The 14,773-nt window shown below is 46.8% G+C and overlaps 2 protein-coding genes across 2 annotated transcripts in view; one reads left to right on the plus strand and one right to left on the minus strand.

Annotated features, from left to right (window-relative positions):
* The window catches only part of EIPR1 (EARP complex and GARP complex interacting protein 1), a 608,423-nt gene that overhangs the window by 410 nt on the left and 593,240 nt on the right, over positions 1-14,773 (plus strand). The window lies entirely within an intron of this gene.
* Positions 1,169-14,773, minus strand: part of DCDC2C (doublecortin domain containing 2C) — an 84,329-nt gene continuing 70,724 nt past the window's right edge. The window contains exons 8-10 of the mRNA XM_077960191.1: positions 13,105-13,205; positions 7,622-7,690; positions 1,169-1,449 (exon numbers count right to left, since the gene is read on the minus strand). Coding sequence (XP_077816317.1) covers positions 1,306-1,449; positions 7,622-7,690; positions 13,105-13,205 — 314 coding nt within the window. The 3' untranslated portion in view covers positions 1,169-1,305. The remainder of the gene's footprint in view (positions 1,450-7,621; positions 7,691-13,104; positions 13,206-14,773) is intronic.

The following is a 14,773-nucleotide window of genomic DNA, read 5'->3' on the forward strand; positions in this document are numbered from 1 at the left end:
CTCTGTGAATGGGGGGACACACCCACACCAAAGGCTCCGTGCCTGGGCAGGACACACCCACACGAGAGGCTCCGTGCCCGGGCAGGACACACCCACACGAGAGGCTCCGTGCCCGGGCAGGACACACCCACACGAGAGGCTCCGTGCCCGGGCAGGACACACCCACACGAGAGGCTCCGTGCCCGGGCAGGACACACCCACACGAGAGGCTCTGTGCCCGGGCAGGACACACCCACACGAGAGGCTCCGTGCCCGAGCAGGACACACCCACACCAAAGGCTCCGTGCCCGGGCAGGACACACCCACATGAAAGGCTCCGTGCACTGGGGGACACATCTGCAGGAGAGTCTCACTGCACGATGGGGACACACCCATACCACAGGCTCCGTGCATGGGCAGGACACAACTCACACGTGTTCCCCTCCCCCATAATATGGTCAGGAATATTTTGCAAGTCAGCTATTGCTAATAATAAGAATAAAAGTAGTAACGCTAAGCAGACTTTACACATATTCTCTCCTGGAGGTTGATTTTGTTATAAACAAGTGGACAGATAAACTTTGAATAGAGGAGGAAACTGAGGCAATCAGGTTTTAAGGAGTGTTCCCGAAGCCACACATCTGGCAGGTACTGCAGCAGCCAAAGCCAGGCGGAGCCGATTCAAGTCCCCGAGGTGTGCAGACGCTGGCTTCGGTTAGGTTGACCTCCCCAAGTGTCATCACTCAGGGCTCACGTCCTTTGTGGAGTGCTGAGGAGTCTAGGAAAACTAAAGACTAAATAAATGAAACTTGACACACTCAGACAAAAACCACTATCATCACTTAGTCATCTACCAACTTAGGATGAGAACTCAGTCCTGCTGGGAGAGCAGCGCTTCTAGAGGGAAGCACCTTCCGCTGCCAGGTGGGGTCCCCGGCCCAGTTACACATCCGCTTTCCCCAGGGCTGTGAGTCCCCCACTCCCTTGTGCTCGCCAGGCAAGCGCATTCATCCTTAGCTTCATGGCTGGCATCTGAAGGTGCAGCTTTTATGACTGCCTGGAAAACCTAAGTGAGTGACTACAGGTGTAGCTGGCAGACAATTCACACATGTTTTCCAGGTTTTCCAGGCAGTCATAAATGCTGCACCTTCAGACGCCAGCCACGCACCGCCCTACAGCACTTTCCACTCCTGGTTCTTACTTGCCTTTCCCAAGGATCCATCCACCTATGTGAAAGGCCGTGATTTGCTTCTTTTCCTCCAAGCTGGTTTTCTAACTCTGGAAAACAGAGCTACGGTGTATGACAGACGCAAAAAAGTTACATTCCTAAAAAGCACCTGACAAGATTTGGGGATCCGTGGATTCTCCTGTTAGGTCTGTCTTCAGAGTAGAAAACGCAAAACTACAGTATTTGTTGTTGATACAAACCTTTCTTTCAATGTCTTCACAAAGCCTTGCATCTTCTTTATCCTAGTATTAAAAAGTAAATATAGGAATCAACTATTGCAAGAAGGATGTTGTAAAACAAATCCTTAATCTCCCCCGCCTCTACTCAACTTCTCGGGGAGGTCAAATTCTTTCTCATAAACATCATTCAGGAGCTTGGTGTAAAGCCTCAAGCCTCATCCTCACTATCGACTCGCGGCTCTGTTCCTCCTACTTTCTTCCATTTTGTTTCCTATTCTAAACTCTTTGTTTTTATGTACGTCTTTTTGATCATTCTTATGCAAAAGGCAGCATGTCATACCTGTATCCTCTGTTGCACTTTGATTTTTTTTACTTAATATAACATCTTGGAGCTCCCATCCTTCAGCTGTATGAGTCTATCTAATTATTTTCACAGCTGTATTATATCCCATTCTATTGGTAAAACACTAATCAACCAACCCTGTGGATGAGCATTGCATTTGTTTCTATTAATAGTCATAAATACACTGTAATATATTAATATTTGTATATTAATATAACGTGCACAGGATGCTCTTGGAGGAAGAGAAAATCATCACCCCAAAATCAGAGTCCTTCTCCCTCTCCCTCTTCCTGTCCTCTCTCTCTTTATTGAATGTTAATATAACAAATATTAATAGTTGTTAATTAATATATTTATAAGATATTCCTATCATAATAATGGTTTAAAAAATGTGCAGAAGATATTCCTAGCTATGATAATAATGGTTGAAGAAAAGTACAGGTTTAATTTTAATAGAAAGAGAAAAAACTCTTTTCCAAAGGCTGCATTGATTCATACATAACCCTAATAAGAAGCATTGCTGCTTTTCTGCATCTATATTAATATAAAAATATAGTATTCAATTACCTGCAGGAGGGATATTGTAAAACAAATCCCTAATCTGGATTTATTAAGCACTGGACATCGTCAATTTGATTTAACAACAAAAAAAACTCATTTTTATTATCTGCATTGGTTTAAGTAGGAATGATATGGACATATTTCCTTATGTCTTCTGGAAATCTGTATTCCTCTTTGTGAATTTCCTGTTTGTCTTCTTTGCCTTTCTTTTTACTGGGCTTTGTGTTAATGATTTATGAGACTTGTGTAAATCAAGAACATTTGATTTGTATTGCAAATACTTTCTTCCTTATTTTGTTTAGCTTTTGACTTTATGAAATTTTCCAAAGAGAAAAGTTTGATTTTCATGTAGATAAACACTAAGGCTTTGGAGATAATTACTTCTTCTGACATAGCCTTTTGAGACTCACTGAATATCCACCCTCATCTTTAGTCCCCTCTACTGGGGCCACGCTCAGCTCCTGCTTGGCCACACTCCAGCCTCAGGCCAGAGGCCTTGCGATGCCCCACGCTGCCTCCACTGCCGCACACTGGTCACCTAATATCTTCCAGAGTCTCCTGTGTGCAAGGTGATATGAAAGGCACTAAAATGACACCAAAATGAATTAAGTCAAGACTCTTCCTTCAGAAAATGTGAATCACTCAGAAGAGGCAGTAGACGTACACAAACAGCTCTAACTAAAGCCAAATTGTGCTTTGGACGGCGTAGAAAGGACAAACAAAATACCAGTGGAGGTTAGCGGAGGAAGAGATGCTCCCTGGAGAAGAAGGATCCAGAGAGCTGTAAGGATGAGGCTGGCTCTGCAGCAAGCCCTGGAAGTGGGTGAGAGCTGGAAAGGCAGAGGCGCAGCAGGCATCGGGCACAGCACCAGAGAGGCCTGAACGTGCACAGGATGCTCTTGGAGGAAGAGAAAATCATCACCCCAAAATCAGAGTCAATCTCCTGCTCCCTCTTCCTGTCTCTCTCTCTCTCTTCATTGAATACACAAAATTACCCATGAAATTTTTAGACAGCTTTTTCAAAAGTAGGAAACACCTAAATACTATTAAAAAGGTTGATAACAAGGAATCAGAGAAAAACCTGAGCGCCATGATGCCCGACCACTCCTATGCATAACCCTTCTCTAAAGCATCCCTCACAGCTGGCTACAGACCACACGGAGATACTCTCAAGGATAGGAAGCTCATGTCATCCTTGGAGAGAGCACTGTGTACATGGCCCATGGATATATTTTTTTGGCATTGCCATTCATACTTTCCATATTGCTTCGGAAAGGGATCGAACCTTTTCAAAACCGTTACACATTGCTTTACAACTTCGCAGGCAGCATAAATTAAAAAGTGCTGCTTGCACATAAGATGTTTTAGAACCAATGAGTCCAAACAAATCAAGCACTAAGAACTGGAGAAGGCTGGGCGAGGTGGCTCACGCCTGTAATCCCAGCACTTTGCGAAGCCAAGGCGGGTGGATCATGAGGTCAGGAGATCGAGACCATCCTGGCTAACACAATGAAACCCCATCTCTACTAAAAATACAAAAAAATTGGCCAGGCGTGGTGGTGGGCGCCTGTAGTCCCAGCTACTCGGGAGGCTGAGGCAGGAGAATGGCGTGAACCCAGGAGGCGGAGCTTGCAGTGAGCCGAGATCACGCCACTGCACTCCAGCCTGGGCAACAGAGCAAGACTCCATCTCAAAAAAAATAAAAAAGAAAGAACTGGAGAAAATCCCAGTGTTCTAATGTTAATAACATTCCATTTTTAAGGATGAAAAAATGTTATTACAGTGCCCAGTATCGTCAGAATTGTCGTGTGTATAATTAACACGTTTAAAGTATTCTGAGGATGAGGAAGTGTCATCCAAAAGCACAGTTCTATTTTTGCTTTTGATTTTGATTGCTCCCACTTCTATGCTATTGACATACATAATTGTAAAATACATGCACCCTGGGCTGCAGCACGAAGAGGATCCCATCATAACACTTGCATCTGAATAGCTCCTTCAGGCTGGGATTGTTTTAAGTGCTCCAAATGACAACACCGTTGGGGCTAGGCAAAGCATGGAACAGGGAGTTAGCGCAGGACGGGGAGCTGGCACAGTGTGTCGGTGTGAGGAGATGAAAAGGTGTCCAACTAGACAGTGGCCGTGACTGTGCAACACGGAGAACATGATTAATGCCACTGAACTGCACATTGAAAATGGTTAAATGGCAAATCGTGTTTTTATATGTTATCACAAAAATCATCTGTATTTTACCACAAAAATAACACATCTTTGTGATCAAACATCAGAAATATTTTCTATATCTAGGAGTAGTAGTTATTTTTCTTTCTAGACAGGGTCTCTCTCTGTCACCCAGGCTGGAGTGGAGTGGCACAATTGTAGCTCACTGCAGCCTCAACCTCCTGGGCTCAAGCGATCCTCTCACCTCGGCCTCCCAAGGACCTGGGACTGCAGGTGCACACCACTGCATCTGGCTACCTTTTTTTGTTTTGCTAATTTTTTGTAGAAACAGGGTCTCACTATGTTTCCCAGGCTGGTCTCAAACTCCTGGCCTCAAGCGATTCTCCTGCCTTAGCCGCCCAAATTGCTAGGATTACAGGCGTGAGCCGCTGCGCCTGAACAATACATATTTATAAATAAAGTTTATAATATGTCTTCTTACAACTTTGCAAGGTAATTAGCATTTTACTCCAGGATTATATATTTAAGTAACTTCATCATAGGCAACTGAAAGCAAATCCACAGATATTTATTATACACCTACTGTATATAAGACACTGAATGACACGTAAGATGACAGGGCACAACCTCGGTCTTTGAGGAGGTCAAGCCAGCAATCCTATGCCTAAAAATTTTAATATAATCAATATCAAATAAATGTCATATGATTAATTTGTCACATGAACGTATAAATGCAATGCCAGGTGAACTACAGTTCATTGAGAGCAGGGTTAGCTCACTGTGGCCTATTGGCCAGGAAGGGCTAATTGAGTCCTGCTTCTTTTTAATTGTTATTACAGCTATTATAATGCATATAAAATGCTTGCTCTTCTTGAGCCCTCAAAAACATGGGCCAAATTTTAGGGCCAATTACCTTCAACCCCATGGGTTACTTCACATCAACAAAGCTTTGTTCCAGTCATGTTAGAAGCAAAGACAGAGCTGTTAGAACTGAAACACTTGAGCCATCCTGCACCCCTGGAAGCAGCAGGTAATGCCAACCAAGCAGCGGTATCTACGAGGGACACAGTGTGAAGCCTGATACAGAAAATGCCTCTTCTGGGAAGTTACATATAACCAACATGGTTCACTGGAAGAAGAAAACACAGCCTTTGAAATCGCTCAAAACAGGGTTCCAATCCAAGCCCCATCACCTCCTGCGTGACACCGACAAGCTACCTAAACTCCCCATCTCATTGTTTTTAATCTTGTTTATTCTGCCTTCCTTAGAGAGCGACTGTGCGGTGGAGATGGGCCCAGGTATATGGGAACGGCTGGACAGTGCCTGGTGCATGGTGAAGCTCAGGATGCCTTCGTGTGCTCCCCAGCCCTCCCTGTCCTGTCTCCCGTCATTAGTGCTTGGGCAAAAGAGCCAAGTTCTGGCTGTCCCTACCACCTTTTTCCCCAGCAGCTTAGATCCTTGGCCCAGATACCTAAGGTCTAGGTGCTTGGGTTTGCCATTGAATTCCAGTGATAGTGCTTACATTAAGAAAGACATTTTGATTCACTCTAAGAAATTAAATCTGCTACTGGCTGTTAGCAAGTCACTAATATGCATGGATCCCCTCAGCAGCCTGAGTAGATTTCCATAACAAGTCAGTGAAGCACAGATGACAAATTCAACCACCAGTGTGCACAAGGCATTGAGGAGAGAGCATAAACTCACCGCAGTCAGAGGGCCTAGGTTATATCACTATTGAAATATGCCATTTGCATAACAGCACCCTCTCCTGGAGGGTAAGCAAGGTAAGCCAGTGGCTTGTTTGCCCCTCTTAGCCTAATGCGCTGAGACAAACATCTGCATTCTCATTCCTGCTCTCAGAACACACCCTTATCCTTGACAGAGGATGCCAAAGAAATAAAAAACTGTCTTTGCTCTTCATCTAACAGTCTTCCCTACTCATCCAGATACAGACAGGATACCTTTCCACAACTATCCAGGAATATAAGGAAGGAAGAATGAGCTATTTTACAAGTGTATCCTCTTTGACTGTTTTAGATCAGAAGCTGCTTTGGTGTTTTCTAAAAAACCTGAACTAACTTCCTGAGGACCCATATCCTTTCCAACAAACACCTGTTCCAAGCTGTGTCAAGCACCGGGGGTGACCTGCGTGGCTCCAGCACCCGCGCACAAGCTTCCTAGGAGTCACTCCTCCCCTTTCTTCGAGGTGGCAGCCAGGAAGCTGCAGGGCAAGTTTAAGAGCAAAAAAAAAAAAAAAAAGTGACTCCTGGCAGGGCGGCGAGTGTCCCCGCTTGTTTACAGCCCTGGAGGATAGACTCAGATTGCATCTCTCAGACTTAATGAATCCGGGAGCTCATTACACGGCCTCCTGTGTGATGATCAATTTACACAGCTTCCTGACTGTGGCCAAACTTAAAAACAAGAGATTACCTTGAAACAAAAATAAAGATCCAGAGACAGAATTCTGAAAACGAAGTCCTCAAAGTCTACTTCTTAGCTAAAAATGGGGCATTTAAAGTAAATTCTGTTTTCCTGATCCACGTATTTTATGCAGACAGTAAGTTGCATAATCTCATAGAGGACCACAGGCACACGCTCCCTGCATGGAGGAAGTTTCCAGGACATCCAAAGAGGAAGAAGAGCGAGTGAGAATCCACACTGCCAAGCATCCCATGCTGGCTTCCACCGCCATCTGCACACGAGCACTGCACACCCTCACCCTCGTGCTCCCCGGAGGGACTGGCTACTGACACCACACTGCGAACCACGCCAGTCGGTGCCCCAGGTATCCACTCCACACAGCCACCTGCACACCTGCTGCCTTCCTTCACCTCCCTGGACGTTCCCTGCTAAAAGTACATCTTGAAACTTCCTGGGGAAAAAGGTTTTAGGTCTGTGACTAGAAGTACAGTGGAAAGTAATTAGGACAAGTGTACATGCAATTAAAATGACTCATGTAACTGTCTGGCACAGGAAACGAGATCATGTCCACAGCTGCCTAGGAAATGCACTCGCTTCCAATTCCACGCTGGCTTGTACTTTGGAACCGACTCGTGATCTCGGATCCTTTCACCACCAAACGTAAGCTCTGTTCAGCGTGTTAGGTGCCTTAGATCCAGGCCATTAAACACAAAATAAAATGAACTCACCTTGTTGCCCTCAAAATCAGGGGTGTTCTCATGTATCTCTTCATCTTCTTTAACTATCTCAGCTTGTCTCTGGGGAGAAAATACACCACATTTTATCAACTGCTTATGTCGAACTCCTTTAAAAAATCAGAGAGCACGTGAAATAGTGTGACCTTCTAGACCACTTCTACGGGTAGAGCTGGGGAAGTCACTGCAGTTTCTCCAAATACAGAATGGCATCCACTCCGCATTTTTGCGTTTGGCTCCACCACCAAAACGTCAACCTGCTTGGTAAAACTGCTGGAGAAACCTCTTTCTTATAAGGAGTGGCGTGGGTGCTCCAGAGGCCTCTGGTCAGCAGGTGCTTTTGTAATTCTTGGGGCACCGTAAGGACCCCACCCAGGGCCCTCTGCTCCCTGGTCAGCAGACGCCCTCCACAGCCCGCCTGACCTCACTCCTCATACAGCAATGGGTTCTCACTCTCCAGGGTTATTTCCTAGTTTTCATGGCACACTGCCAGAAGACAAGGATCTCTCCTAATCTGTGTCCTGGAGCCTCTCTCTGCTCTTGGGGAGAAGAATGTGGTTCTGTGGCCAAAGAAAAGACTCTCTGGGACAAACTTCCTTTATATTTCTGTAGCTGTCAGGACAGGCTGATGAGGCTGCAATAACAAGCCAACCAAGTATGCGTGCTGCACTGCAGCCGGCCAGGGGCGTCCCGTCCCCACAGCCACTCAGAAAACCCACTGATGGAGGCCCCGGCGCCTCCTGCTTCCTGATTGCAAAGGAAGAGAAGATGCAGTGTGGGAAATCACACACTGGCTCTTCATGCACCTGCCTGGAACCACTCACATGTCATCAGGGAAGGCAGGTGGCATGGCCACCCTGAGTCAAAGTGGCTAGAGAAGTGCATCCTCATTGTGTGACCAGAGCAAAAGAACTGCCATTAGTGATGAGCCATAAAGACCCAACGGCTCCCGCCAGCTGATCTTGAATGTGCAAGAACAGGGTTCCGTGGTGAGGCAGACGTGTGGCTATGTCTTCAGTATGGCCGACCCCATCAGCCCAGACCTCAGACCCTCTGAAAACTCAGACCAAGCCTGCATGAGCATTATCTTCCTATAGCTTATGTAGAAAAGCAGTCACAATGAATAAAACTCTATAGGGAGTGCTCAAACCACATAAAAAGTAAGCTTTGTAACAACTTATTATTTTAAAGAATAATCGACATAATGTCAATCAAAAACATGTTATTTTAAAGAATAGTCGAGGTGATGTCAATCATTGATTCATTCATTTATTCAGCAAGTATATAGAGGACACCTGCCATACTGAACACCACAATGCCAGAAGACACGAGTGATTGTGAGTACAAACAAGGCCCTCAAGAAGTCGAGAGCCTTATAGGGAAGACATATTAATTAAACAGTCACACAAACAAAAGAACCGTGACAGGTGCTACAAGGAGAGGTACATGGAACAGAAAGAGACTGTAATAGTATTTAACATACATGGGAGAGCAACAAAAATATCCTCTGGTAATTGACTGTTACTGTAAGATCTGAAAGATGAAACAAAGTTAATATATAAAAACAGATGGGAAAACATGCCTGGCGCATGGAGTAGCATGTGCACAGCCCTGCTGCAGGAAGAAGCACTGAGCTTCAGAGTTGCTGGGGATCAGTGCCTGAAAAGCAGGAGTGACAGCAGCAATCTAACCAGAAGAGGATGCTAAGTAGGACCAGAGCGATGGTAACACAGGCAGAGAGGGGTGCAGAGATTCCGACACATTTAGGAGGTAAGACTACAGAGTCCAAGATGATCTGGATATGGGAGAGGTGAAGAGGTCAGTCTCAGGAATACCTCTTCAGTTTCTCTTTGGTCTTACGGAATGGATGGGGGTGTCATTCATGCATGGATACAGGAAGAGAAGAAGGTTTGAGGACAGGGGAAGGAGACTGTGAGTTGTGTTCTCACTCTGCTGAGCTTCAGTGTCTTAGGACATCTACGGGAGGTGTTAATTCAGCAGATGTGCATATATTCCTGGAGGTCACAGACACTGACGCTGGGGTGATACAGAATTTTATATCACATAGAGAGGACGTCCAGAGTGAGAGGAGAAGATGCCCTACCCCTCATCCTTGCTGAATGCCAGCATCTGATGGCCAGCGAGATGACCAGAAGCCTAACAGAAGGACAACGAGTGGCCAGAGGGAAAAGGGAAGTCAGGAGTCTTGTTTGACAAGATTCCCTTGCCAAAGAAGAGAGCATTGCAAGCAAAGAGAGTGGCCGGGAGCGCCAATGGGTGGTGAAGGTCCTGTGCGATGAGAACTGGGGAACATGTTGGGTCTGGTGGCATGGGGCGGAAGAGCTGTTTTGTGCCACTGTGGGCAGAAGCCTGAAGAGATAAAGAAGAGGGGAGAAGATGGAGAAAGTGAGGAGACGCCACTCCCTGCAGATCAGCTCCACGCGTGAAGGAGAGAGACACGCTCAAAGAGGACTGAGACCAAGGCAGAGTTGTTTTTACTCATAACACGAGTGCTTTCAGCGTGCTCACATGCCAGCCAGAAGGACTCGGGCATGGGAGAAGCTGAAGACACCAAGGAGAGAGAGAGAATTATTAAGCAGTTGATGACACAGAGTTCCTGAGAGGCTCTGAGCGGGACAGGGTCCAGCATCTGGGAGGAGGGGAGATATGGGTAGGGGAGGACGGACCTCTCCTTCTATGATGAAGAAGGGGCAGATGGCACAGATTAAATATTATCCTGTACCCTGACAGCTGCCTAGCTCACAGCCACAGCTGCCTAGCCCACAGTCACAGCTGCAGAGCTCACAGTCACTCGCTACCTTGTTTCTCACCAAAAAAAAAAAAAAAAACACATTTGGCCAGGCGTGGTGTTTCATGCCTGTAATCCCAGCACTTTGGGAGGCTGAAGCAGGTGGATCACCTGAGGTCAGGAGTTTGAGACCAGCCTGACCAACATGGTGAAACCCCATCTCTACTAAACACAAAAAATTACCCGGGCATGGTGGCGCATGCCTGTAATTCCAGCTTCGTGGGAGGCTGAGGCAGGAGAATCACTTGAACTGGGAGGCAGAGGTTGCAGTGAGCTGACATTGTGCCACTGAACTCTACCCTGGGCAACAAGAGCAAAACTCCATCTCAAAAAAAAAAAATTCAAAAATTCAAACTTTTTTCAAATACTATTCATACATTTCAGGGGAACCTGAACCCCTTTCCAGACACAAGAAGTAAAGGTTGATTCCTCTAAACCACCAGAGGTCAATCACCTCTCCCTGGCTAGGGACAAGACAGGCATAGACACGCGGCAGCTTTCAGAGGGGTCCCTGGGAAAGCCTTTCCCCGCTGTTTAAACGGTGCAGTCTCTCTCCTCTCCCCAGCACTCCACGTCTCAGTGTGCCAACCACAGCGGACATGCCACCTCGAGATCACGAGGAGACAAGCCCAAGGCCAAAGGCGAAGGTGCGGAGGGAGGCAGTGGAAGAATGGGGTGCCCAGCCACACCCTGAGGCTCGAGGGGGCCAACCCCAGAGCCTCTCCCACACAGAAGGCTCAAGTCCTTCTGTGACGTGGCCTGAGAAATATTCCTGATTGTTGAAGTCACTTCTCTTCAAGTTTCCCATTCTTTAGAGCCAAAACATCCTTACAAATAGAGTGGCTAATTCTACTTTTAATTTATTCATTAAAGCAAACACCCCAAGGACCCAAGTGGCCTCCGTCTGAGTTACTCTACACAGCTAAAAGTGCCAAAGCCTAAAGCTTCCTTAGATTTTTTCCAATTAAACAATTCACAGATTACCCAAGTTTAGATTGACCTTCTCCTAATGAGTCCCAATTATTTTGGTTTCTCTTTGGTTGGTGACTTATTCTCATCTTTCTCCGGAGGGAAATGCATCACATCCCTGGGAGGCGCAGTGCAGGGGGCACTGCCCTAGTTGCTATTTGAGAATCCAAGGAAAGATACTCTCCTTTTGCACTGACTCTTTGAGACTCTCTAAAAATAACTGAATTTCAGAGAGTAGAAATGGACCCAATCCTTTGTGATTTCAGTCAAACCAAGATTCTCGCGCCTCAGCTGAAGACCTGGGGTTTGCACAGCCTACTTACCACCTGGGGAAGGATGAAGCAGCCAGCTCTACTAAAATGGAATTGGCCATGTTCAGAGTAAATTCTAGACTATTTCCCTAAGAAAGGAATTCCAGGTGAGTGTCCCGGGCCCGGCAGAGTTTCCAATTGTACACATTTGCCCACCTTCTTAAAGTAGTTTTGAAAATAAATATAATCTTATCACTGGAAGACGACTTTGCTTTTGTAAAAATGTAGTACTTGAATCAGAATTTCAACATTAATGTTTTAACATCTGGGTGCCATTTTTTTGCACAGATTATAAGAAAATTGTTCCTTAACATTGAGGTAAAATGACGAGACTTTAACGTAAAAGTTCACTGCTCTCTACGGATGAAAGCTTATCGGGCAGCAGGCACACAGGCCATGCACCCCCGCCCATCTACAAATTCCCTCTGCTGATGGAAATGGTGGGGGAGGGGTGGATGCCGGGGGATATATTACCTGCTATTATAACCAAAGATAAAAAAAAGTTTGAAGACAAATTATAATTTCTTAAAAATGAAAACTCAAGAAAGGAGAGAACGCATGTTTGGCCTTCAGGTGGGTAGTGAAGACAACGCGTGCATTTTAGGAGATCATTGAGCACAAACTGCCATTTGCCCGAGTGCTGGAGACTCACCCAGGTGCACAGCTGGGCTGGAACCCTGGCCTGACCCCACCCCTTCTCAGAACCCTGCTACCCACCCCTCCCCCTTCTCAGAACCCTGCTCCCCACCCCTCCCCCTTCTCAGAACCCTGCTCCCCACCCCTCCCCCTTCTCAGAACCCTGCTCCCCACCCCTCCCTGAGGCCAGGAGGAGGGAACAGTGCCCCAGCGTCCTCCATGCACCAGTGCTGGTCGCACACTCGGGCCACACACAGGCCTGCACAGAGACAGCATCCCCATCTGTGGATAAGCAAACAGAGGCTCAAGGTTTCACAATCATGCTGTCCGATCACACTGTTTATTCCATTATTCAGTCATCACTCCACAAAAAACTACCAAGGCCTCCTCCATGCCAGGAATTCTGCAAGGTACAGGCCCAATGGTGAGTGAGGCAGCCAGCTGCTTTCCTTACGGAGTTAGTAGCTTAGTGAGGGGACAGACACAATCATCAAATGATGATGAAGCCAAATTTGCAGTCACACACAGTGAAGTGTTAAAAGGCGTCTCTCCAGCAGAAGCTGTGGGGGCGGTGGGAAGACAGGAAAATGCTTGACAAAGGATCTGAGATGAGCAGTCTCTAACTAGGAGGAACACAGAACATTCTAGAGTCCAGAGAGAATTTGCAGGGAGAGGGTTAAGGATGACGCTGAGGCAGGCAGGAGCTGTTGGGATGGAGTGAAGGCGGCATGGACCTCAGACCCGATACCCACCTGGTCCACAGGCACCTCCAGCTGCACATGGTGGTCCTCTTTGACGTCCAGCGCCCCTTCGGTTTCCTTGCTAGGAGTCAGTGCTTTATACACGTCACCTTCTGGGGGAAAATCACACGGACAAACCTTTGAAACCCATGGAGAAGCTGGAGTCCACTGCGTATTTCCTGACCCACACCCACGTTATGAAGCCAGGCATCCTGGAGCTTCGGGCAGGTCACCTGGCCCAGGGTCCCAGACCCTGTCCGCCTCACCCCGTTTCCCTCTCACCCTTCCTGTTTGCATCTGCCAAGGTGTTCAGTGTGGTGGCCTCGATCTTAGCCCCGTCTGCTTTTGTCTCTGTCTCCATGAAGGTCCCGGACCCTGAAAGTCATGCAATTACTGTGCCCACCACAGTAGTAGTCAGTAGTCACAGAAAGTCATGCGATTACTGTGCCCACCACGAGATGAAGCACAGGGAAAGCCTGTGTCCACCAAGCCTGTGTCCAGTTAATTCCGTTAGAAATAAATACATGCAAAGTAACCCCACCGGACAGCAAAGTAATAGAGTAAATTTTAACAAAACACAGCTTCAGTCAGGTGCAGTGGCTCACGCCTGTAATCCCAACACTTTGGGAGGCCGAGGTGAGTGGATCACCTGAGGTCAGGAGTTCGAGACTGACCTGGCCAACCCGTCTCTATTTAAAACTACAAAAACTAGCCAGACTTGTGGTGGACGCCTCTAATCCCAGCTACTCAGCAAGCTGAGGCAGGAGAATTGCTTGAATCCGGAAGGCAGAGGTTGCAGTGAGCGGAGATCGCGTCATTGCACTCCAGCCGGGGTGTCAAGAGCCAAACTGCATCTCAAAAAACAAAAAAGTTAAAAAAAAAAAAAAAAAGAAAGGAAATGCAGCTTCATCGCTTCTTATTTAACAACAGGGTTCGAACAACCAGGTGCTAAAATTGTGCACTGTGAGGTAGTCGGCTTAATGGATTGCTAGAAATCATTTTAATTAGCAACACAACTGGAAGAATTAAATGCTTATAAAAGCCCAGGATTCTTGAAAAGTTGATTCTCATCCTGAAGAAAGCAATAGGTGACAGCAGAAGAAAAAGAGAAGAAGTCAGCCAGCCGGTTCCTTCAAATCCAAAAAGAGAAGTCGGCCAGCTGGTTCCTTCAGCATCTGAGAAGGCAGAACTGTGGCCACTGGCAAGCTCCATCGTCCAAAACCAGAAACTCTAATCGCAGCCCCATTCATTTCTCAGCCAAGAGTCCTGGACCTACCTCACCCCTCACCTGGCCCATTCTGGGCCTTCTCCCCGTTCCCAGCCCTTATCCCCAGGAAAACCGTCCCCAGAGTCCTGAACTGAGCCAGAAGGGTCCCTACCCTTGTGGGTGACAGGTTAGAAGGTGAAAGAGGGGGGTGGGGAAATAACATTCACTGGGAACCCACTGTGTCCCAGGCATTTGATATTTAAAGCTCATGGCAATCACCAAACAAACTTACTAGGCCTGTGGTCAGTAAGGAATTGGCCCATAGCTCCATGCTCAGTGAGGGCCACAGCTAGGATCTGAACTCCATACATTCTAGTACCGGGCTGCCTCCCAGATGGAAGGCCTGTGTGCTGGGCAGCCCCAACTGCTTGTGTGGGATGTGCATCTCCAAGGAAGAGGTTTTATACACAGTGA

This window comes from Macaca mulatta, chromosome 13 (assembly GCF_049350105.2).
Source record: "Macaca mulatta isolate MMU2019108-1 chromosome 13, T2T-MMU8v2.0, whole genome shotgun sequence".
NCBI classification, from domain to species: domain Eukaryota; kingdom Metazoa; phylum Chordata; class Mammalia; order Primates; family Cercopithecidae; genus Macaca; species Macaca mulatta.